The 26,587-nt window shown below is 43.2% G+C and overlaps 1 protein-coding gene and 1 long non-coding RNA gene across 2 annotated transcripts in view; one reads left to right on the top strand and one right to left on the bottom strand.

Moving 5' to 3' along the window:
• Positions 1 to 26,587, top strand: part of LOC146202809 (nose resistant to fluoxetine protein 6-like) — a 58,029-nt gene that overhangs the window by 9,959 nt on the left and 21,483 nt on the right. The window contains exons 2-6 of the mRNA XM_084602124.1: positions 1,543 to 1,754; positions 11,023 to 11,134; positions 15,573 to 15,657; positions 18,143 to 18,231; positions 18,356 to 18,535. Coding sequence (XP_084458250.1) covers positions 1,734 to 1,754; positions 11,023 to 11,134; positions 15,573 to 15,657; positions 18,143 to 18,231; positions 18,356 to 18,535 — 487 coding nt within the window. The 5' untranslated portion in view covers positions 1,543 to 1,733. The remainder of the gene's footprint in view (positions 1 to 1,542; positions 1,755 to 11,022; positions 11,135 to 15,572; positions 15,658 to 18,142; positions 18,232 to 18,355; positions 18,536 to 26,587) is intronic.
• LOC146202810 (uncharacterized) lies at positions 19,249 to 26,435 on the bottom strand. Its single transcript, XR_014702316.1, has 4 exons — positions 26,330 to 26,435; positions 21,536 to 21,693; positions 20,481 to 20,621; positions 19,249 to 19,749 (listed from the first exon to the last, which is right to left on the bottom strand). It is a non-coding gene; the product is annotated as an uncharacterized LOC146202810 (long non-coding RNA).

Genomic DNA, 26,587 nt, shown 5'->3' with positions numbered 1-26,587 from the left:
CAATACTACTTCAACTAACCCGGTCCTGTGCTAGCTGCATCGACTTGACACCTGCGAACTTTTTAAAACTAATCTGCCCATCTAACATTCTGCCGCCCCCTGCTACGCTTTCCTTCCCGTGGAATCCAATTTGCTACGCTAAGTGATCATCGCTTATCCTCTCTTCGCAATACATGTCCTGCCCATGTCCATTTCTTCTTCTTGATTTCCACTAAAATCTCATTAACTCGAGTTATTTCTCTTACCTACTCTGCACGCTTCCCATTACTTAACGCCCTTTGCGTTGTCCTCAACTTATGTAGAACCCTTTTAGTTAGCCTCCACGTTACAGCGCTAGAGGAGAGTACAGGTAGGATTATTGTTTATACACTCTTGATTATGACCGTAAAGTGTTTACACGTGTCGCTGATGGTTTGCACTGAAATTCTATTTTCAATACTCGAAGAAGATTCTGCGTTCCTCAGCTACGAAACGCGCTGTCACTATTTATTATCGGTGAAATAAAATGCTAGCATTACCAAACGTAATTATTACCGGTGAATTGAAATACTAGCATTTCCACGCGTAATTCTATTCTGACGTCAATAGGAAGCCCGATTCTTGCCGAGGCCGTTAACATTGCGCAAGAACTTGGCCTTGACGCAAAAAAATAACCTACAGACCCTTGGTCTTTAAGTGCAAGGTTGACAAATTTCGGCTATCTGGGACGTGCTGCGCACCTTGACAATCAAGGCTTTGATTTCCATCTGAGTAGGCTCCTGTAGGCTCCAAAATAAGCAAACTTCTGACGGAAACTTTTCTGCGGAAACTACTCGTTTTCATCAGGCTGTCTACCACTTCACGACAAGATATACATATTGGGCTGCCGTGAGGAGCAAAGCGGATTTTCTTTCTAACATGGATAAAGAAAATATAATGCTAAACTTTCAAGTGTAGCAGTTTTAGGCGTAGATAAAAAAAAAAAACGAGGCAGAAAAAAAAAGGCCAGGAGCTTTTCACTTTTCACATTGAGTGAACAATTTCGCTTTGGCATTGTTATGAAGTTATGACGGCTTGCTTATATTTATCAATAGATTTTTTTTCCTTTCTGTTAGGTGCGACCTATGCATTTCTTTTCAATGTCTTTGCAATGTCTTTGCAATGAACGGGTTACGTGCGGACAAGTATCCGTCGGTTCACCGACCTACCTTCATGGCGCTTAGTTGTAATTATTTTTAACTCCAACAGTCCAGCAATGTTTTAAAGAGAATACACACAAATCCAGGCAACACGAATCGAAGCGTTAAGTAGCAAAGCATTAAAGGTCACGTGCACTACTTTATCACGGAATCTAGTTATACTCCAGAACCATATTTCATCAAGTCGGGCGCTGAGTTCCGTCAGACGACACTCACATTTCGAAGGAAACGTCAGTGATTTCTGCTGTGATAGTTGCAATAAGTACGTATCTAGTTATGTCCATGGCCAACCGTGCCTGTGCTGGATTTCAGTTCGAGTCAAAGAAAGGTGAAAACAGACAGCGGGTGCGTTTTGTGCTCGCAGTGCTCGACGCTACCGCCAAGTACCCGACAGGCTTGCTCCAAGCTACATTCGTTGATGTGGGAGCCTACGACGAGTGCGTCGAGACGGTAGTAAAGTACGAAGATGGCACAGAGTGAGTGCGCGCCCAGTTCTGCAACCTATACATCCAGACTGGCGGAGACGACCCATTTATCAAGGATCTCCTGCCAGCCATGGCTATTTCTCACAAGCGTGTGAGTATATTCACTCATTTTATGAAGCTCTTACATAAACATTGGGCCATTTTTGTAGCTTTTCACAACTTATCATGACTGTTATCTGACAATGTTGGCTTGCGATAGTGTGAGTTTAGTAGGGCCTTCGGCAAAAAAAGAGAAACGTTTTATTGCTCGCTCAATTTACATGAATTTGCATGAAATACACGGCTTTGAATGCGTTGCCCACCAACAGTTTTTTTTTTTATCGCTTTATTTTGACTGTTGCTGTGATAGGCTGCCATGGTCATTGCAAGAACACGTGACGCACAGAATCCGTGAGCCGGTTCGACCTCGTGCCGTCGTGCTTTTGCACTGCAAAACGCCGATTTTTCTCGCTGTTCAAAATCTACGGCATGCGTCACATAATGTTTCTATGCAAAGATTTGAAGCCACCGCCCCAATGGGGCCTCACGGACCAAGAGGGTTGGGAGATCGCGGTCTCCAGCTCGGACCCAGCAGCGCAAAAGATGCTGGTTGACTGGGCTGAAGCGGTCACTGCCTGGCACGGCCAGACAGACACCAGCCGGGATCAGAAACCACCTCAATCCTTGTAATGTACCTTGGTTCCCACAATAAATGTTTTGCCACCAGCACCCTACCGTTGATAAAACAATCTTCTTGGAGTAGGTTCCAGCAGGAATGGCAAAAAAAAAAAAAAAGCCTTTGTGGCAAAATAGAAAAGAAAATGAGTCTTAAGGAAGCCTAGTTACTAAGACTTTTCAAAAGTCGTATCTTTAATCATTTTTCAGAATTCTAAATACCTTACCCTCCTTAATTATTATTACTATTCTTATGCGCAGTGTTGCAGGCTGCAATGATGAAAATGCATTCTGGTTAACTTACGTTCTGTTAACGACGTGTAGTTCTACACATAGCAGCAGGACGAAAGAGAGGAATGAGGAACAACGCGCTGTATTGTTCGTTCCTCTCTTTGTCCTGTGTTTGCGCTGTTCCCTCCTAAGCAATGTTACACTAACTAGCCCGCAACAATACCCTCGCTAAATACTTACCACATGGCAACGATAACAAAACAAAAATAAGACAGAAGACTACACGGACGAACAAAACATGCGAGAAAAAGGAAGCTCGAACCAGGGCCTCAAAGAAATAAGTCACATTCCTAAACATATAACGCTCATTATGACCCCCCCCCCCCTCCCCCCTTTTCAGAGATCAAAGAGAAATACGTATGTTCCAAAAGGTCGCCAGGTGCAGGCGAGAGCTTCTGAGGCACTTTTCTAGACAGCACGGATTCGTAGTGAAAAGGGATGGCAGCTGCGCAATTTTCATCATTGCACGACCAGATTACGCAACCACTGAGCGCAGAGATAAAATGTTCGTGAATACACCGCTTGTCTCCGTGATGTTTGCCGCCTAACTACTTGCGGTGCTTTGAAGATTATATCTCAGCCTTGCGAGGACTGCGGCGTTGAATGCAAATATATGCACTTTCCTTGTTACGGCGATAAGCTTATAACTATTTGGACTCACTCTACCACCTTCATTATATAAGCACATACCTGGCCAAGCGCACATCCCCGTTCCGATTATGGCAACGCGGAAGAATGCTGATTTTAATGATAAACTGGATCGGGAATGAGGAACAGAGACTGAATACTTATCCATTTGCTGAAGGGCCCCCCATACTAGGCAATTGGCCAGAGGCCAGCTCGTTAAGTTCTCCAGGAAGTTCGAGCCCTTTTCAACTTGCTCGGCAGCGCTCTTTCGCCTTGGGGTGGATACCAGGGGCATATTGGGGACGCATGTATACGGTATATTTGCGTCTGACTTGTGTCAAGATTTTCAACCGCCACCACCATCATTCTTATGGCTCTTTCTTTATCACAATACAGTTTAGTAGGCCAGCTAATTGTAGGCAAAGTTGACGCAGCCTTTCTGCCTGTTTATGCAACCCAACATTTGGCTCTCTCTCGCCCACTCGGTAATCACCCTGCATGAACCGCTTTAGTTCTGTAGTTTTAAGCTGTTCAGTATAACCATATATGAATTTTAGGCATATAAGCCATAATTATTACTTGAGAGATACTTAGCGACGTATTCGCGGCAATTAAAATGGTGATGTGATGCAAATGTGCTATATAGACTTTTCTAAATAGGAGAGATATCATTACGTGCAGCATGCCAGCCTCTCTCCATATTGGGCGATGGTTTGAGGCGATCTCGGTTTCAAAGTTCGGGCTGTGGACATGCTGGTAATAATAAACGTACAACAGCGATGGAGGATGTGAGCTGCCTCATATTGTCACAGTTGGCTCAAGTGGCGCTGACGAATATGCATGCTTATAACCGCTGGAGGATAAGGGGATGGGCTTCCGGAAATGTAGGGCAAGAGAATTTACTGCAGTTGCACTGACAAATTTATTCGTCCCATAACTAAAGCAAGAGCCATGGTGAAGACAAAGGTTTTGAAGATCAAGCCGAACGCTCCGTGTAGTTCCCGACGAAGCGCTACCTCCTTAAGCAGGTTTTAGACTTTGTAGTAGAGGTAGCCCTACCATTCTTAACATATGTATTCCTAACATTTCTAAAAAAAAACTGCTACTAACTATGCTACTACTATAACTCTACAACTACTACTTCTACTACTGTTGCACGCTCCTACTACCATAACTAATACTGTTACATGCTCCAACTACTGCAACTAATTCTATTACGTGTTCCTAGTACTACTACCATACAACCACAAAAAGTATTCGCCACAAACACTAATTTTATTTCTTTTTTTAAACGAATGAAGTGCAACTCATCCAAATCGCCATCTAACTGCTGTTGCTGCTGAGCACAATTTCAAGAACTAATGAAAGAGCACTTCAAAGCTACAAAAGGCCGAAAAATGAAATGCTGATATCACCGTCATGTGGTTGCTGTTACAATCACACAATAATAACGTGATTGCGTTTATAGCATGACAAAATTAAGGATACCGTGGTGCTTAAAACCAGGCGTTGGTGTAGTTGGCTGTGAGCGAAAACACTCGATTGGCATAGGGAGCCACGACCTCGCAGCTACATGATCGCGCGCAGGAATTTCAAACACCTTACAACACTTCGCGCCACGCGAGGATTAAAGTGATTAAAACATTACATATGATGTGAAATAAAGGTCGCCACATATCTTTAATAATTGCACTCTATGTGGAAGATTATTTCGCTTAAAGAAAACTTCAAAACTTTTAGGCGGAATTCGAAACAATAAACCCTATCCGTTACGAGCCAAGCACGCTGCCGGCGGGGCTAAGGAAGGCGCACTAGCACGGCATAGGAACAGGCGTGGCTGATATGCGAGTCATGTGGTCTTTCACGTGAATAGGTATCTTACTACTATATACCACTGAGTATGTGCGCATTTAGAAGGATAATAATTCGGGAAGTATAGTAGTTAGGCGAGTAGTAGCGTGCAAGTTGGCGTTTTAATCCTATTTGCTAGAGGTGGCATAGTGGTGCCGGCATACGATGGTCAATGAAACACAGCCGCGATCTAATGTAAGCCGCTTGCCCAAAGGATGGTCTCCCAGTAGTATAAACTACGTGCTGTCTGATTCATTATTCCGTGCTGAGCCTGCGCATGGCGCAAAACAACTTTGTGTTTCAACGTTCTCCGTTCGTAGGTGGTCTTCGAGTATTATCGATCTGCGCGACTTCGTTTGATTGCTCGGTGCGGAAGCACGTCAGAGGACTACAGGCAGTTAATGCGTCATAACTTTACGACGCAGGTTTAGTTTCCCATTATATTTTATACTTTGTAGAAGATTAATTGCACGGCCATGCACTTCCATACCTCAGTATTGGAGTGCCCCGCCGGGGTGGCGCAGTGGTTACGGCGCTCGACTACTGTTCCCAAGGACGCGGGATCGAATCCTGGCTTCGGCGGCCGCTTTTCGATGGAGGCGAAAAGCAAGGCGCCTGTGGGCTGTGCGATGTCAGTGCACGTTAAAGAACCCGAAATGGTCGAAATTTCCGGAGCCCTCCACTACAGCGTCTCTCATAGCCCGAGTTGCTTTGGGACGTTAAACCCCACAAACCAACCAATCAATATTGGAGTCAATTAAAATGCAACAGTATCAACATCATCTCCAATGTCACCAGATTAAAGGTAATGACGCGGCGGAAATGTTAAATTTGCAGTTAGTAATGAATACGTTTTTTCTTTTTTTTCTATCGAGAGAATTTCGGCACAGACTTCCGCAAATATTTTTACATTTTTGATTAAGTATGTATTTGGGAAAAGGATAGCCCAGTATCTCACTTCTGAGCGGACTCCGAGACTTGTCAGAGGTGCATATTTAGCCGGTTCGGATATCTATCGCAGGCCAGCGTTCAACTTAACAAAGATGGATGCTAAAGGGCAAGCGAAAGCGCATGACACCACACTGAACACTGCACAAAGTGCAGTTCTGTCACAGTCTTATATATTTATTTTTATTTGCTATTTATTTATTTATTTATTTATTTATTTATTTATTTATTTATTTATTTATTTATTTATTTATTTATTTATTTATTTATTTATTTATTTATTTATTTATTTATTTAAATACCCTAAGGGCGTATTTTTTCCTACACCGTTTTCTCCAATTTGAGTTACAGCAACGGCGACGGCTTTTCGGCCGGACGCGCAGTGTATGCTTCGAGTCAAAAGCAGCATGCCTGATTTAGCTCTCAGTTTAAGGTTCCCTTATACCTCATCATGCCGCTACAAGGGAAAGAAACGAGACGAGGTGCGACACTGTACCATCGCACTTGCTTCGCTGCGCACTGCTGTGTCCGAGACTTGGAGGAAAGTTTCCCGACGTATTCTTTAATTTGCTTTCTTTAATAGGCTTTTATTTCTGCATTGAATGGGCCTAACCTTGTGGCAGAAATAATGCTCTTTAAGGAGGGGGAGGAGGACAAACGCTTTTCTCTTCTTCCTCCAGGCGAGGTGGTTCCGACGTAGAATCTCCAATGAAGCGACCATGTCCATTTTTCTTTGAAATAATCTAGGAAAGCTAGCCACAGCCGCAATGAGTTTGTGGGTCCGGTGCGCAATGGTGGATCGATCCACTCCGGTAGGACACCAGGTTGGTGCCCGGCGTCACGGAAGTGTTCTTTCCCAGATCGTGCCGGACGCAGAGCAGGTACACAGCAGGCGTTCAGCTGTGCCTTTGGACGGCCCGAGTATGAGTTCAGTTTTATACAAGGTGTAGCCTCGCTGCGGATCGTAGTGGGCCAACCTGGGCTCTGCGAAGTAGGACCGACTATATGGTCTGGAAGGGCTGGGTAGACGGCGATACGTTTTCTTCGGGTTGGCCAAATGATTGAGAACGTTGTGGCGATAGCAATGTGCACGATGCCATGTGTCAGCCCTATCCATAACAGCCCTGTTCACAAAACGTTCAAAAGTGACAGGAGCAGAGGATACAGAAGCGAGGCCCACGTGTTGGTAAACAGAGAATATGCTCCTAATGCGACGTATTCTTTATTTCCTATGCCGTGTGGACCCGGCTTCGCTTCAACAAGACAAGGACTTTTCATTGTATCCATCAATAAAGGATGTCTGCAACGGATATATGTACGGGACGGTACTCACTCGACGCAAAAAAAGCAAAGCTTTTTGTGAACTTTAGCCGCTGTGCTCACAGGAATTTCTCTAGAATTTCTTCCTGCCAAAGCTTTCATGCAAGCAGCAAAGAATTTGCTGTAGATTTGGCACAGCTTTCAACCTGCGAGCTTTTTGGCAATAACATAAGCGCTTTGATGATGATGAAAACATTTATTGACATTGGCTGAGATTAAGGAAAGGCTGGTCGGGTCCCTAGTCCTGAACACCGTTGGTAAAAGCCGCTGCCCGTGCTCTTCCGACGAGGGCTCGTTGTTCCTCGAGGTCCGAGCTGGACAGGGCTGCCTCCCAGCCTTTCCACGTTGGCTGATTTATTATATCAATACTGGCATTTTATTGACAAGCCCATACCATATGGTATAAGTTTGCCTTCTGGCCACAAACTCAAGAGTGGAAGAACAAATTCCTTACGCTCCCGCTCCCCAAAAGCATGCACCCGGAGCATCATCGAGCTAGGCGAGTGGCGAGAAGCAAGAAGATGAACGAATCTTATTCAAGAGAAGAATCTTCTTCGTGGACGCTGCGGGTCCTGTAGCGGGGATATCAACAATACCAATGGTGCACCAAATGCAGGTCGTGGACGGGCTTTCAATTCGTAACGGGGATACGCAGGCTATGGAGGAAGTGGCGATAGCCCTAGCCGCAACGCATCGAAATACACAGTTACAGACTCCCAGGCAGCTCATAGAAACTATATGCGTGGCAGAATCACGCCACTAGCCTGCAAAATTTTGAGTCAACGTAGGACTTCAGCTGCACAGAAGGAGCTAATAGGGGTACCAGACCAGGTCACCAGGGAGTTGAAGGAAACGAGCGCGCACACGCTTCGGCCCGAGCTTTTCTTCCTCGGAATCCGTCCTCCCTTGCTGATTTAGGCTCCCCCTCTCCGTTAGCAACATATTCAGAGATATAACAGCATTCGCGCCTTGAAAGGCAGACATTCCCGAAGCCCGCTAAGGGTCTTAGTAAATCAGAAGAGTGTCACCTTCGAAGGTTACAAACTATGTCATTTAATAATCCAGCAACATTTCACGCCATTGAGCCCGAACCCTTTTCGGCGCAGTGCAAATTGTGTGGCCAGAAGGCAAACTTATACCATAAGGTATGGGCTTGTCAACATAAGCGCTTTGAAAATTAAACAACAAGCCCTAGTAATTGAAAGAAGAACATTGCCACTCCGGAATCACTACAGACGCCTTGATCACATGAGCGTCTTCCTTATGTCTGCGTCTATGTCCCACTGCGCCGATGGAAACAAACGGCCGACAGTCGGTGTCGGCGCCGCGTCGCTCACAAGACGGCTGTCGGCCGACGGTCGCCCAATGCCCATGTCACACTAGCGAGACGAGCAAAACCTCCCACCGACTAGGCCTTCTCTTTCTCACTATCTTCTCGTGTCATTATACCACTCCTTTTCTTAATCCGTTTATTTTTTCTACCATGCGAAATTCCCCTTTCTATACTCACTCCCATTTTTTATTTTACTTGGTTTATTCTCATAAATTTAAGGCCCGCTTTATTTTTAATTCTATTTCATAAATTCGACCATACCAAAGCAAGCGCCTCACGAGTCGTGATTATGAGCCGAGGCTGAATACTGTCCAGTATTTTACGGCTGTGGTTTCTGAATCAGAATGGCAGTGTTCAAAAAATAAAATCTACCCGCGGAATCTAACGACCTCCTGTTTGATAGCCAGCTGCGCTAACCACTGCCCCGCGAAAGGTAGGCCTAACCAGTGTTTTCAGACGTTCAGATATGGTTTTAGCCATGGAGGAAGGAAAGAACTTAGGAGAGGCTCTGACGTCATTTTTTTCAAGCCGGCCCAGCCGCGCCGCGACCGGACGCTGCAACGTCTCTCCTCCTCCTCTACCCTCCGCATTTTCTTTCTCCGCGATGCTCACGTATCTAGGGCCCTTAGCAACGCTGTTGCTAGTGGCCCGAGTTTTCATAGCAACCGCGTCGTCGTTGCTAACGGCCCGACTTGGCTAACCCTAAATTTTGACGTCACTTCCGCCACACTTTCTCCAATGCATTGGGAAAAGCAACTGGCAAGTGCTTCTCCTAAGTTGTTTCCTTCCTCCATGGTTTTAGCTGATATGCTGTTTTCCAGTGTGAAAGTCGCGAAGGCAGTAGGAGCGTCTACCACATAATTGACTGTCCAGCTTGCTGAGAGTAAACTGTAGATAGTTTGAATCATGCCGTGTAGTGCAGTAACAGGTAACATCTTCGGTGGATTTCAACCTTAGGCGGTTTTCACAGAGCCGGCCGCAGGACCACGGCTGCTGTTGGTTCTGTTGTAAAATTGAAACGCAAGTTCTGCGCATTTTTTGAGCACACAATTCTTGAAACACATTGAATTATGGAAGAAACGTTTATTGCGTGATGCGTAACGTAGCGTTGAAAGTAGCGACGGAGCGATTAGACGTTATGACCATAAACACAACGATCGAAGTGCGCAGGAGGATCGGAATCTCTGCTGGCTTCAGGAAAATAATCGCTTCTTTCCATCATTTCTTTGTCACGTACTATGTTGCACTATTCTTTGCAGTTAGCAAACGCGGAAAGGTTGCTCACGGTCCCGACGCGCGCCTCAAATTATGCGCCCCGAATTCACTCGTCCCGAAAAGAAAACGCTGCCGTTGATATTCCACACGCGTTCGGCGGCCCCGAGGATTTTGGCGGCTCACGCTTGCGTTTTGGTCAGGGATTATGCATTGATTCTACTTTTTTACGTATATTAGTGCTTAAAGGTATTCGTCGTCAACGTGGTGTACTCAGTCGGCTTTGCGTTTCGAGAAAGTTCTTGCTCGGCTGCCGATCTCAGAAAGACTCGGTCACCGACAGTCGGCAGACTGGTTTTGTCGGTGTACCCAGCCTCAAAGCCTGTCACACTGAGAAGGCATTTGGTTTTCGGTCGTGTTGGTGTCGTAGTCGCCCTAGTGTGACAGCTTGGTCGGCCGCAGACATGGTCGGTGTCGTTGTCGGGTCTGCGTCGGCGTCGTGTCGTGCTAGTGTGACAGGCCCTTTACGAAGCAACTAGATGACGCACGGAGCTTATGTATATTTCGGGTAGGTTTCTTGGGTCTTCTAGCAAGCGCTTAAGGTTTCATTTTATGTACTTGCATTAGAAGAGAGGGCCATGAAATTTTGCCACAAAATCCAGTCACAGAACCATCCGGCATGTTTTTGTTGTTGTTTTTTCTGTCTGTCTGTCTGTGTTTCTCTGTAAATTTTCGAGAGGATATTTACAATTTCGTAGTACACTGACTGTAACCGAATGCATCAATTACAGATTACAAAAATTCCTAAAAGCAAAGTTTTACGTGGCGCATCTAACTTGAATGCGAGCGATCGAGTCCTAGGAGCGGGGGAGATGATTGTTTTCGACTAACGCTATAACGATACCCAATGCGTACTCATTTCTTGTCTCATTCCTGTCTCCCTTTCTATTATCTCGTTTTAGCACAAAGATTAAGCGTACGTGTTTTTTGTTACTGTGCGAAATGCCGGAAAGCTTTTCGGAATATCAACGCTTAAATCTTGTCGGGAATTTACTGTTTTATTTCTTTTGCTAGCCACTACTGAATTGTTTGTCTCTTGCCTTTCTTTCTTCTGGTATTCAAGATGCCAAACTTCACCACATTCTTCGCCGACAGTCGGCTGTCCGGAATTCGCCTTGGGATCTGCTTTATTAGTGACTGCACAGAAAATGATCTTCAAAAAATTATTGATACTCGTAAGTAGACTACCTTTATTTGCTAGAAATCTTTCCGAGGCACGTATGTACAACAAAAAGAATAATGAGATTAGTACGTGTTTGAACTATGGAAGAAAATATACTATATGAAATTTTAGACGGTGACATTGAAGTTAATGCGGTCACAGTTTGGGACCATGGAGGCAGCAAGGCGGTAGCATTCATGGCAGTTCTTGCTAAAATGGAAATGAGTATGGAATGATGACGTATCAGCATACTTCCTGTTTACGGCCAATATAATATATGTTGTAACTGGATGCAGTAGAATGGATTTTTTTTTATCAAAAGGATTCAAGCATTATATATGGTTTGGTTTATGTGGTTTAACGTCCCAAAACGACTCAGACTATGAGCCGCTACATAAATATACATTATGAAACAGACAGGCAAGACTACTTACGGCGCATGGAAGTGTCAAGCAGATGGAACTTTTTAATGCGGTTCTGAATTACTTCGAGAAAAATGGGGAGCTTAGTGTGATCAGCGTCTCATATGGCGCGCGCATATGCTAATTTAAAGCGAAAAGTGTATTGTAGAGAAAGTTCAAGGGAGGTGGGTACTGATAAAGCATAGTTGCATCAGAAATAACCTACCATAAGGACCAGATGGAGATAAAACCTGTTTAAATGGGCCCTTAGTAGGGTTATAGAGCATTTATATTTTGTCGCACTAATTTGGTACATTATATAGATCGTCATGAAGCTTGTAGTAATCAGTGAGTTTATTTACTCTTTGGTAGATGACACAGTGCTGCGAACAGCGTAATGATTGAACTAGTGATACAGTCGGGAGGGTCACTAGTGTATATGAGAAAAGCAGGAGACCGACTTCCTGCTCTTGGGGTGCTAAAGTCTGGACGTATATTCATTAGCTGTTGGGTTGGTTCCTGTTGAAGGTAACCCTTGAGACATGCAAATACCTTTGAGTCGATATTAAGAAGGAAAGGTTTGAAGATCAATAAATTGTAAAAAATAGAAGCTAAACATCGCGAGAAATCCACAAGTACACGGTCAGTGTTAAGCTGACCTTCACTAATAAATACATTTCTCAAGAAGAAAGTGAGTGGAGTTTCACAGAAAAAGATTTCTCTTAGACACGGAAAGAACTGATACAAAGGTTATAAATATTATTTGAATATGTGAATTTGAATAGTATTTTAATAAACCATGTATTCTCTAGCACATTAGTGGTAATGAATGCGAATGAAATTGGTCGCTAATTGTTATAAGAATCATAAGTCACCTGATGTTTGAACTGGAACCACCTCCCCACCTTCCAGTATTTGGGCAAAACCTACTCGAGTACACTTTTTCTTGGCAATGGGCGCAAAGGTAGGGAGGCGGGGCGTCTTTAAACGTGCCACTCGGCCATTTAGTTCGACTGCGTGGCTTTCAGGCTGCATAGACGTTGCAGATCATTTCTTTCGTTTGCTTCGACAGCCAGCGTCTCTTGAACTTGACTCGAATCTTGTTTGGTGAAAACGCTTCCAACCCTTGCGGAGTGGACGAACCAGAACAACCGGAACGACCCAACAGGCGGCTGTCGAAATCTTGTCTGCAAAGTCGGGGCGGGGCGTCTCCAAAACCCGCGACAGACATCAAACGAGAAAAACCCGTTGGAGCCAAGAAAAGTGTCTCAGGCATAAGAGCTCATTGTGAAAAATCAGTTCCGTGATTAAAAAATATTCCGTAAATAACTAGCGCTATGATTTCGATTTATTTTTGCAGAAACTGCTCATGCAACTAGAGATTATATTCAGCGGCGTACGAAGATGATGCGTTTCGGCTCTGTAGCTTTGGCTCCATTGCCAAGAAAAAGTGTCCCCGATTATAGAAGTCTCAAATACTTAGGCAATAGCTAAGTTAAGTAAAAATAATAAATGAAACTTCAGCGTATTTTATACTATTTGAATTCATATATATGTCCACTGGCCAAAAAGAAAAAGTAGATTGCCGATAACTTTTGCTAACAACCAAGTCCAGTCAAGAAAGATGAGATCCATAGCAGGAAATTAGACGCGATAAATTTTGTTTAGCTGTGGGTATTGACTGCTAAAAAAAAGGATGAAAATTTGTCATTCAAAATATCCCAGCATACCTAGGTGAAACAGGCACGTCGCACAAAATCAAGTAAACAAGCATCTGTTTAGTACCAGCGACATCACTGCCGAGGTTTAGAAAGTTGCGAACTAGAAACGATAGAATAGTGTCATTCAGAAATGTAACCTAAGCATTAGCTACTGCTCAACAAAATGTGTCGGCAATGTGGCGATCAAGGAAACAGCCACAACGATGGTCCGTAAATTTAACTTGATGAAACAACACCCCTCCCTATTTTATATTTTTTTTTTCTTTTTCTTTTTTTCTTTTCTTTTTTTTTTCTTTTTCTTTTTTTTTTTTTTTTTGTGCAGGCCCTATAGTGAGTTGTTAGGCTGTTGGGACTCGGGAGTGGAGATTACAAGGTAGTCTTCTTTGAGGCGCGTAGCGTTCAATCAAAGATGCAAGTTTGCATTTATTCTGTGTGCAGTTTTCTCCTATGTTCGCAAAGCATTTTGAAATAAATACCGCAATCTCTCATGTTATCGAAAAAAAAGCAATGCACTGTGTCTGCAGAGATGCTGCAATTTTTTCTTAGCTTTTAATACTGCGATCATATTCCTGAAGAGTGAAGTGCATCAGTGTATGGTTGCTGTGAGACTAGTGGCCACTATTATTAAATTCGAAATGACAAAATTGTTAAGCCTTCAGGAGACCTGTATCTGCATTTTGATGGCCACATAGCCGCCACACCATCCACGTCAAAAATTACAAACATGGGTGATGTACTACACTTACGTTTGCAATGACTAGCAAAAACGTGCGTACCTAAGAGACTTGTCTGAGCCAGCGCTCCACTTCATTTCCGTTCCACTGCGAGGACATCGCGCAGTCGCCGCGATGTCCTTATCACGTTCAAGGGCTGGAGGATGACCTTCATGTGCCTTCCTTGCACGAAAGGCACGTGCAGGCTTGCACTGACATAAGTTGACAGACAGGCAGACGGGCGAGCCAGCGGCGTATAGCGCCCCCTCTCATAACAATGACGATACTGTGCACTGCTAATGCATGAACGTTAGGGCGCGCAGTAGCAGTGCACGTCGTAAAGCACGCCGTATAGGTGACGAGCCCTTCAGGACTTCGGACTGCATTAAGCGTGAAGAATGCGGGGATGATACGGCAGCAGCCGTTAATATCTCACGATGCTGGCCGCCGAAGCCGAGACAAGAAAGCGTCGGAGGCAAGTGAACGTTTCCGAAAGCATTAAATATTTACAGGACCGATTGCGGGACAACACGATTGGTAAAATTGATAGCTCCTAGTGGGATTGTCTTCCGTCAGTCAGCACCAATCCCACAGCCCACCGTCGGCGGGCCACTCAACGCTGCAAGAGACGCCTCTGACTAAAGCGCACTATATTCAATTTGTCATTGGTGAACATATTGGCCTCTCTTCGCATTTGCGCCCCTCCTCTGTTTTATCCTCGCTAAGCTAGTTAAACCTTCTTAAAAGCGAACAGCAGCTGATACGGCGTCTCCGAAATCCTTACTTGCAACAGGTGCAAGCGTCAGCCGAAATCCCATGAGAGATCCTTCAGCGTAGGAAAAGAATTTTCTTGCTGTCCCTAGGAAGCGACGCATTTCGTTAAAAGGCGGCTTTTGTGTTCGACAACCGCAACGAGGTTTAATTTTTTTCTTCGCAAAGCAGGTGCACTGTCATTAGCATCTGCGCTGCTGAAAGATATTGTAAACGCCTACATCCGGGCTATTTCTTATTCAATTCTGAATATTTCTAGAAGAAAAGCAGCTACCAGACTTTCTGAAATTTTAATGGCCGCAATACAGAACTTCGACAAAAAAAAAAAAAAGAAAAATCTTCATTTCTTCGAGATACGTACCGCGCTAACAATCTGCCACTCAGTCTAGATAATTTGCTTTACACACTGAAGATCCCAAACGCAACCAGACTTTGCCCCACCGATAGAGTAGCAGAAGATAGAAATTCGCTGTTTTGTAAATTGACGAACTTGTAAATTGACAAACAAGCGTCATTTTCAAGTAAGAACTGGGCAGCTAATCTGCGTGGAAAATTCAGGTTAGCTACAGAAAGCGTGCATAGTTCACATTATAGACCCTACGTATATACTGCCTTAAATCACTATATGTGCCTCAATACCATGGCTCCAGATGGTTCTGGGCCATGCACCCTGAGTGTTGCCATCCCGGGGTGTGGAGGAAGGGGGGAGGGGGCAGGGCTGACCTGGCAAATTTCTGCAGGAAACCACGCAAAGAGCACGCGAACACGAATATGGGATGGCTTAAGTAACGCTTCAAGACTGGGTGTGTTCTAACCACAGTGCATTCGCGTTCTTTTTCATTTAGTTCTGGGTGCCGTGAGCAAAATCAAGGTGAGCGACTGCGTGACAAGCCGTTCTGAAGGCATCGACAAGACGCAGACTTGGATATTGTAAGTGCATGGAGCCGATCACTCCGTGTGTTAAACGGCAGCACACTCTACCGCTGTGCATTGCAGGCATGGAGTAAAATCTTACTCCGTGGTTGCAGGTAAACGTCTTCATCAACTTCCATCCGTGCGCAATGAATCCAAAGAAACGGCTACCAGACTGTCCTCATAAGGTGCCCTAAGCGGTCCTAAAATTTTATAATGCTCTGGGACTAAGCTTCCCTGTGATGGATTTTGCCTATCTTTACCTGAAACTCGATCTTGAAACAACGGTGTTTGAAAAATTCGCCTCAAACCGAAAGCGAAATAAAAACGTGACGTACGCATATATTTCTAGTAGTAAACATCAAATTTTATTTTACTGGTCGGGGTCTATATTTTTTAAATGCTTCGCATTTCATCAATTTAGCTAAAGATAATACTTTTTTTTTCATTTTTTTTTTTTTTTTTTTTTACGCGAAACGTTGCAGCTCGTTCGGTAGAAAAGGCGTTGGCATTTCTGTTGCCGGTGCCGTCGCCGTAGAACAAAAACGGGTTGGAAAAAATATGCACGCGTTTCCGGATCGAAATTGTGGCGCAAGTGTGTTTTGTGCATCGTTCAGCGTTGTGCAGCGTTCGCTTCCCACTTAACGCGTGTCTAATAAGCAACCTCACAGTTAAAGCCATCCTTGCGCGCATGAGCAATCCAAACTCAGCTATATATACTTACCAAACACTCTCCTCACCAGCAAGCCCCAGTGGCCGTAGTTTATAACATTTTTTTGTTTGTTTGTTTGTTTGTTTGTTTGTTTGTTTGTTTGTTTGTTGCGAACCCTTCGCTTTTCATTTTTCCCATCGACCAGTCCCACATTTGACATCGGATCTGACGGGCGACATGGCTTTCAAGCTATATGTCCCCTAGTTACCTCACAGCCAGAAAATACCAATAATAAAGTAACGAACAATAATCCTGGAAATTCATCCTTATGAACGACAGCTTCCGTTATTAAAGTTTGGTTAAGTTTCCGATGTTGCAAATGAGACTAGTTGTTGCATCACAAAATATTTTCAAAACATCGCTCCATAAATATACGCACTAGCGTTTTCACTTGTAATCCGGCGCTCATAGGACTGCGTACCTCAAGGTCAAGGGTTCGATACTTGCAGCAAGAGGCTAGTCTTAACACAGGCAAAATAAAAAGAAAAAGCTATCGCCCATTTACGTTGTGGTTATGATTATCAACTACGACAGCGAGACCTTTCTAATAGCGCTTTTGCTACGTTTAAAATTGCTTCAATACTGCTGCCACGCACGAGAGTGTAACGGTTGTGTATTGTTTCGGGATGGCTTGATGGCGTAAGAAATGCGCTTGCAGGAATTAAGCCTCCTGTGATGCAGCGCTATAGCAGGCAGCGTTCCGAGGGTATTCGTCTTCAGTTCGACGTGACCACCTTTGTGGCCTCTCCCTTCCCTTATGACATCCCGCATATATATGTGCAGCATTCCGAATACTGCACTCTGCCTGATTTGCATCCATGGACTTGCGGCAACAGAACTGGTGTTCACGCTCCCTTTAGAGGCTACATCGTGAACTGCGACGGCTGCTAGTGCGCAGGCGCCGTCCTGTCATTTCAGGATGTTTTGATGAGAAGCGTCTGAAGGTTTTTGGAGTCGTCTTTTCCCGCCCCTCCCCCTACCTGTTGACGGCAAGTTTTGTGCAAACATCGACGCACGAGGTACTTGCAAGGGGTGGTCAGATGACAAGAGAGTGGAAAACTGGGCAAGTTGGTATGGATTCATCTTGTTGTGGACCACAGGGACGAGGACAGAAGCAGAGAGAGAGAACCGGTGCTGAATTTGACTGAATTTGACTATCTCAAACGTGTGATAAGGTGATACGGTTTGACACCAGGTTCCTTTTGACACCTGCCTTGTAACCATGAACGGAGTACGCATGTGTTGCCTTTTTGTTTCTTTGTGTGTGTTTTTGGGGGGTTTTCGGACATATATTACATGTCCCAGTAAAATTTTGTCAGTTGATAAAAGAGCGCCTGTTCTGTCTCTCCCCGCTTCTGTCCTCGTCTATGTGGTGCCACAACAAGATGGGGTCATATGACTGCGTACGTATGCTGGATGGTCCCTACTGTTACAAAAAGATTTAGTCCAAGAATGGTCTCCTTGACAGCTATCGCTCCAGAACGCCGGAATTCTGATATTTACTTGCGTTTGGAAATGCACTAGGCGGAAAAAGTTAACCGAGTTAACACAGGCGTCCTTAAGTCCATAGTGTTTTGTCGTATCAAAATGCATGAGCAGCGAATCCCAAGCATTGCGCACGTGGTAGGTTTGATAACTTAACTGGGGCTGAAAAGTTTCCGCCAGAACCTGATTGGTCTCTCTGTATTGCTAAGTCTTTAGGCTGTATATATCTGCTTTATTACGAAATGTTTGTTTGTGTGGAGAGAAATGTATATATTCATACACTCATGTTTAACTTCCTTGTTTCAGAGCCTTCCTAGCAACTATCGCTGTGGCAATTATTTTTAGCACCGTGTTTGAAGTATGCGCCCTGAATTGGGGCAGTAAATGGAAGCGAGGTGAGTACGAGACGGACTCGTGATTAAAAATATTTTAGCTTTTCAATTGCTAGTGAAATGTTAATGTTTAGCCCACTGAAAAAGCTCATGGCAGCTTCACTGTGCTCTCCCATTCTCCTTTCAGGTGCTTGCTACCAAGCCTTGGTGGTGTTCTCGGTCATCAGTAACACGAAAGGTGTCATTAACGTAAGCAAGAATAAAAATGAGGAAACATACAAGTACAGGTTTATACATGGTGTGCGATTTCTCAGCATATTTTGGATTGTCCTTGGACATTCTTATGGATGCATCGTCGACAACATGGGTAAGTCCTAAAGAGATGTTTTTATTTTTTTTTTCGCTATGTTGTTTTTGTCATCGTACTGGCCAAACACGTACAGTTGCTTTGACTTCTGTGGTTTTGCAAGTAAAAGATTGAAATTGTCCTTAAAAATTGCGAGAGCACTGTAGAATCTACACTGCGGAAAGGCGAAAGCCTAAGCATTGCTTGTGCACATGGTGCATCACGTTTGCCCTCCTTATCATTATCAACTAAATGCACCGTCATTGTCATTGCTAATGTCATCATTGCCATTATCACTAATTGCAGCATATCATTGTCATCGCTACTATCTTCCTCATCGTGCAAAAGGAGAAATATGATATGCGTTCTACGATCCCGGGCGTGGCACAGACGGTTAATGCGCTCAGCTAGTAATACACGGGATGGAGGTTCAATTCCCGGCGAAGGCTGAATTTTTTTTTTTTTTTTGATGACGTCAGCATGACCTCATTTGGTTGACAGCTATAGTGTGACCGAACGAATGAACGCCGACGGTATGAGCCATTAAAGGATTTCGCCTTAAAAATCGCGGCACAAACGAAACTATAAAATTCATTTACCATAACAAACACAACCAGCTAGTTTATAGTGCAACCGCTTCCATGAGTTTCACTTTTCGCTGGGCTAGTCGGTGAAATGCCAGAAGGCAGCTCTCACCAACGGGAAGATGTGAACGGAAAGTAGCTCTCCCCTTACAAAAATGTCTATGATCACTTTATGCGATGTCTTTAGACAATATGATCATAGAAGCTATCGACTATCAAAAGAAAGTCTTTAGAACACGTATCATCTATGTATGATCTCCCTTCCGACAATTGGCCACCGTGATTGAATAGAATGTATTTACATAGAACGTATTTATACCTCCTATGATTAGCCTATTGATAGCGTATATGGACACTGTAACGACTGTGTTCCGATAATTGGCCACCGTTATTTTAAAGAATCGTGTTAATACAAAGTATTAATACCTTGTGTTATGCTAACTATATTTCAAGTGTCCAATAATAACGTGTATTTTACTCACTATTCACATGCATGTAATATTTCGTGAAAAGTGAGTGGCGAAAGAAACAGATGCAAATTCATACCTTCATTTATTGCACAAACCCTTGACACAGAAACACTTGGTTTCCGACGGCAACGTCATTGTGTGTTTGATGTACCAGCCATATCAAAATTTATCATGGTGTCACCTAGAAAAGAAATATACATGTTCAAAATTTTTCTGCCAATTTCACACGCTTTGTGCTAGCATCACACACATCTCTCTTCACTCAGATGCCTGTTTTTCCTCAAAATATGCTAACTGGTTTCCAACCACTTTCTGTACAAACTAGTACCTGCAAAACATTCTCAGGAGATAGAGACTATTGCTGTGTTTAGTTGTATTCCTTTTGATCCTCTATATCACTCGACATTAGTTTATCACAATAGGGGCCCAGGAAACAAAGGAGTGAAATTTACGCGCCAGTATGCTTGGTCATCAGATACTCTCTCCTCTGTCATTTGCAACATCAAGCAAATACACATGTTGAGCGGCAATGTATCAGTATGTATACATACACTGGTGCATGCTACCAGCAAGTGATGCCACTATGCCTGTTTGCTCCCATTTTTCCTGACTGATGGCTATGTTTGCCATAGCAGATGACACACACACATAAGTAATTACTGAAGGAGACCAGCTACACCAAGCACCTAGGGGAATACAAAAGTGATAATAGGGAATGATGAAGTATATTATAGTTAGCCTACAATATGCAGTCACACATACTTTTTGCTACATATGCAGGTAACAAGTCTCAATAGTGTATTCCCAGAGAGTAAGAAAATAAGAAAGTGTCACTCATGCCCATCTTTTCCTTTCAAGAGCTTGTCACCAAGGTAAAATCTTTATCACATATGAAAGCAAAATTTAGAATACCTTTCTTTTATAAGAAGTCCACATGGATGCTGCTACATCCCACTGCTACTTGTCCAGGAAGTCAGGTTGCCTTGTTACTTGTCGGCACAGACCACGGCAACAGGGTGTCTCCAGATATGGTCGAATGAAGCAACAAGAGGACTGCATGTACATATGAGAACACTAGTCAGAACAGCAGGAAGAAAGATTGTTTGAATAATAAAGGAAAAGTCAAATGCACAAGTAAAAGAAACATAGGAGGAGTATTTCATATGGTTGCTGAGTGACAGCATGAAAAGCCCAGAATTGAAAACGCAATGCTCCACTGAGGAAAATTACATAATCATAAAATACATAAATACATAATAATCTAGGTAATCTCAGGAACAGTGGCAAGTCTTATGTAGGCACTATCTTTTGGAGATACATCGAAAGACAAGTCATATGGGGTGGTAAAAAATGACTGGTTTCTTTATGTGGTTTAACATCCCAAAGCAACCCAGGCTATTAGAGATGCTGTAGGGGAGGACTTCAGAGCATTTGACGAGCTGGGGCTCTTTAACGTGCACTGACATCGCACAGGGCATGAATGCCTTTTTGCTTCAATTTTGAGCTTACTGCTGAACTGGTCGTACTCAAAATAGGTTGGCGCTACTTTTATTTAAATTTAGACAAGGTCCTTTTGAGGATACAAGACTTTCATGTGTCCCAGACACATTCAGGGAGACACGTTGGCCCTGTACAAAGGCTTAAAACGTGGAGAGCTTGTCTCATTAAAACCCACCCGGCCCCGCATAATCACTTTTTGGTACCTAATATGGCCTGCTTTGGCTCGTCAATAGTAGGCTACCGACAATAGGAGCTAAATTATTTCATCCTTAAAAAATCATGCAGCTTACTGCTGGAATATGCAGTCACACATAATTTTTGCTACATATGCAGTTAACAAGTCGTAATAGTGTATTCCCGAGACTAAGAAATTAAGAAAGTGCCATAAATGTCCATCCTTTCCTTCAAGAGCTTGTCACCAAGGTAAAATCTTGATCACATATGAAAGTCAAATATAGGAGAAATACCTGTCTTTTATAAAAAATCCACATGGCTGCTGAAGAAACCATGCAGCTACGTCCCACTGCTACTTGTCCCGGAAGTCAGGTTGCCTAGTTTTTACTTGTCGGCACAGACCACGGCAACAGGGAGTCTCCAGATATGGCTCAATGAAGCATCAAGAGGACTGCATATGCATACAAAAACACTAGTCAGAACAGCAGGAAGAAAGTTATTTCGAATAATAAAAAAAGGAAAAGTCAAATGCACAAGTAACAGAAACAAACAAGGAATACTTCATATGTTGCTGAGTAAAAGCATAAAAAGAGAAGCACAGAATTAGAAATACAATGCTCCACAGAGGCAAACTACAGTAAAATGCTTGTGCACAAAATTCTCTTCTAGAGTGGAAGATTCAGTGATATATGCAAGGGGTTACGTTTATCTATTGTGCATGCATACGGTACTATAGGAATACAACACGGTTGACGACTGGGCACGTTGGTATGGGTTCATACTTCCCCAGCCAAAAGACGAGACACAGCAAAGAGGAGGACAGGTCAAGGCTGGACTATCAACTGAATGTTATTGATAAGAAGAAAACAACGAAGACTCCTTCCGAAAAGCTCGCGCACAACCCAACCGGTGGAATGGCAGGAAATTGGGAAGAAGATGAAGAAAATTCAAAGCCAATTCCAAGTCAAGGCCTAACTAACGACTTTTCTAATAGATGAAGTTCCTTACAATGAAGGCTAACAGACGCCTTAGCCACACACTTGTCCTCGGCTTTAGCAATGTAAAATGCTTCAACGAACTCTCTGCAGAGTTGATTACAATTGCTGTAAACTACGCCCGTATTATTGAAGTCAGGTGCACAAAGGGACGGGTCATGCTCCGACTTACACTCTCGGGATTGCACATGTAGCGCAAGATTAGAACTCGCCTTCCTTCCCAGAGAATTGGAGTGCTCAGTCAGGCGCACATTTAGACATCTGCCTGTCTGCCCGTAGTAGCACCGGCCACAATTCAGCGGAATGTGGTAGACCACATTCTTTCTGCAGGTGGTGAACTTTTTCTTATGTGACACTGCACAACGAAAACTATCACGAGGTACACTGTCGAGCCCCTTTCTAACTCTAGCGCACAAGGCTCCTATCTTGTTTCTCGCTGTAAATACAACGAGCAGACAGGCAGATGTCTAAATGTGCACCTGACGGAGCACTCCAATTCTCTGGGAGGGAAGGCGAGTTCTAATCTTGCGCTACATGTGCAATCCCGAGAGTGTAAGCCGGAGCATGAACCGTCCCTTTGTGCACCTGACTTCAATAATACGGGTGTAGTTTACAGCAATGGTAATCAACTCTGCAGAGTTGGTTGAAGCATTTTACATTGCTAAAGCCGAGGACAAGTGTGTGGCTAAGGCGTCGGTTAGCCTTCATTGTAAGGAATTTCATCTATTAGAAAAGTTGTTAGTTAGGCCTTGACTTGGAATTGGTTTTGAATTTTCTTCTTCATCATCTTCTTCCCAATTTCCTGCCATTCCACCGGTTGGGTTGTGCGCGAGCTTTTCGGAAGGAGTCTTCGTTGTTTTCTTCTTATCAATAACATTCAGTTGATAGTCCAGCCTTGTCCTGTCCTCCTCTTTGCTGTGTCTCATCTTTTGGCTGGTGCAGTATAAACTATAGGAATACATTACTGTCTGGGAAGTCAACCTCCACATCACCAGGTATCAAACTATTTCAGAAGTTTCTGAAAGATTTCTATGCAATGACAGGAAGATCTTTCGCTATCAAACACAGTTGCAAATAACACTAAAATCTAATGAGCCCATGTATGTTTCTCTTAAAAATGTGCGGACGAAGGAAATGTACTTGCTGCTCCTTTTATTTATTTACTTGTAACTAATACTGCATCATTTCCAGCTGTAGCATGCGTGAACACAATGCAAACAAACACTAGAGGTGAGCAAGCTTATCTAAAGATTTAGAATGACTTTTTGTAATAAAATGAACAGAAATCATTTAACTAGCCATGTACAGGAGACAATGCATGTACTAAAGCAGGGCTGCACAGATTTAAGAGCCTTAAAAGCTCTAGCAAAACACCCTTCTTGTCACTGTTGCCTTTTCACAAACACTACAGGCTGGCCGAGAGCTAGTTTAGGTACAATACCTCTAATTATCGCAATAAAACTGATCACTTTTTCAAATATATTGATAAACACAGGTAGACATGGCTGAGCTTTCAAAACATCATCTGTTGGACAAAACCCTCATTATACTCTTGGATAGATCTGATAATAAAGATCAGCATGGCGAACAGCCATTCGGCGCTTCCATGCGCTATGCAAGCTTAATAGCCTTATCATATCTTACAGAACACTGTTGTAATTTTCAGCACCTGAGAACCAAATTCCATGGGGGTTTAAAGGGACATCTTTGAGCAAAGTTCACTGTAGGATATTGCCCCCCAAAAACCCAATCACAACAATCTATAAACACATGTTCGACAGCCTCTGGCTTTCTGCACAAAATACAGTTCACACCCCATGGCAGAAAGATCTCTCTGCCATCTGTTTATCCAGGCAGAACCCAAACATGCAATTTAAAAAGATTTTTAGCAGGTTGTAAAGGCATTCGTTATACATTTTAGAATGCATTATTATTTGATAAACATAAAAGGGCCACCACACTGATACTTCCCTTCGTCTTGCAGCCCACCCCTTCTGTAACAAGCCCCCTCATGTTTGCAGAACTCAAAAACACACAAAACAATTAAACAGAAAATGTTCTCCAACAGATAAATATCAACATATTACTTTTGTTATTGCTAGTAACTATTTGGCTCTAGGGTTAACGATGCATTTATTTAGGTTGTGAATAAAATGAGTTCGGAAGTTAATTGCAAATCTTGGTGACTAGCAAGAAAGTAAATATTTGTGTATATGTTGCTTTGAGCAAAGTAAATGTTCTCATTTAGTCACAGAAAAATAGAATACCACTTGAACGAACGTCACTTCGACAATGTATTCAGTCGTACGAACTTTATTAAATCCCCCCACTGAAGCTCTATTGAACACTATGCAAACACACTTCATTTTAACAAACCTCAGTTATTGCTCATTTCAGTTCAACAAAAATTTTCCGCGGTGCTATCCTGTGTCTTCAAAGTCATACTGAGCGCTTAAAAAAGCACAGTCCGCACTCTTTGTAGCATATTTTTATGTTAAGAACCACTCTTCATTATCGCGTGAAGAAAAGTGGCCGTTATTTAGCTTTAAAGTGAATTGGCTGTCTAAACTAGCTTGTAACCAGACGAATCCATATAGCTGTCTGCACGCTTAATTAGCTGTACAGTCATAGCCAGTCAAAACCAGACCTTCAGCCCTACCAGGCCCTTTAGCTCCAAGAATTGCAAATGTGTGCATTTTGGTTAACCATGATCTGCTTGGAGAAAATGAAAGCCTTGTCTCCTCAGCAGGCCGTTGTGATAGGCAAGATTCTCAGGAGCTTGCACAGTAATCGAGTTCAAAACCACTGTAGTCCTTTCAAAAGTGCTGCAAAAGGTTACACATTCTTCACTTGCAAATCAGCGCAGTGACAAATAAATGGGCTCAGATAAGATTTGAACAACCTAAAAATCTGTGACAGATTTTCTCTTCTTGGGCTCCAAGATTACCTCGGAAGGATACTGTAGCCATGAAATTAGGAGACGCCTGCTTCTGGGAAAGAGAGCAATGGTTAGCCTTGACCGCCTAGTAAAGAGCAGAGACATTAGTCTGCCAACCAAGATCCGTATAACTCGTGCTATGGTCTTTCCAGTTGTGATGTATGGATGCGAGAGTTGGACTGTGAAAAAGGCTGACCGCTGAAGAATTGACGCGTTTGAATTGTGGTGCTGGCAAAGACTCTTGAGAGTTCCTTGGACTGCCAGAAGATCAAATCAGTCGATATTGTCGACCATAAACCCTGACTGCTCGTTGGAAGGTCAAATTCTAAAGTTAAAGCTCAGATACTTTGGTCATCTGATGAGAAGAGAGAAGTCGCTGGAGAAAATTTGATGTTGGGAAAGGTTGAGGGTCACCGGAAAAGTGGTAGGTAACAAATGCGATGGTTAGATGGCATCCTCGAGGCGCTACAGATGAAGTTATGTGATGTTAGGAAGATAGTGAGAGACCGGAAAGCGTGGCGTGACATGGTCCATAGGGTCACGAAGACTCGGACACGACTGTACGACTGAACTGAATATTTCTTGAAGCTAATGGAAACAATCTTCCACGCATTTATTTCAGTCCAATGAACTTTCATTTCAACAAACTTTTTCCTAAGGTCCCTTGAACTTTGTTCAAGTGAAACATCACTGTATGTGTACATATGCTGAGGCAGTCTAAATAAACAGTAACTGAATGTCAGCATGAACATGCACACATATGCACAGTGCAGTCAGCTATATTATGAAACAGCGTTTGTCACTGAGCTATTAAAACACAGGTTTACTCAATTTTGCCTCAACTAGAAATAGTAGGTACTACAGCAATAAAACAGCTAAGTATATCTCCTGTTTTAAAGCTCTGAAGAGGCCATGAAAAATTTTCTTCAGTGCAGACTATGAGCAAGATTCACCAACATGTCAGTCTTGCGCTAAAAACACAGCAAGAATCATATAACAACACCGAGCTGGTTTCAAGCTTTGCTTTAATGAAGCCTGTTACACATCCGCCCTTTATACTCTCAAAACAATAAATGCAAAGCATGAACCAGTAAAAATTATACAGTTATAAAGCAAACACATGAATGCAAAAGACATGAGCATGTGATACCTACCAATTCAATGTCTCCTTTACAGGAAGGATGCTTTAGGGCAGGGCACCCATGGCTAATAGAATAAACTGCCTCAACAGATTCATGACGCTGTCTGCTTCATATTCAGACAGCACTCCCTCAATGGCAGATGAAATCTGCTGCAAAAGCAGTGTGACAATACAATTGCATCAGCTGGACTGCAAGCATTATTGCCAAACAAGCCGTAAACGCAGTAAAAGAAAGACTTCATTAAATCCATGCTTCTCAAAACCCATAACA

This window comes from Amblyomma maculatum, chromosome 1, assembly GCF_055883805.1.
Source record: "Amblyomma maculatum isolate TAMU_Amacu chromosome 1, ASM5588380v1, whole genome shotgun sequence".
Classification (NCBI taxonomy): Eukaryota; Metazoa; Arthropoda; class Arachnida; order Ixodida; family Ixodidae; genus Amblyomma; species Amblyomma maculatum.
This window is presented reverse-complemented; position numbering and strand designations above follow the sequence as displayed.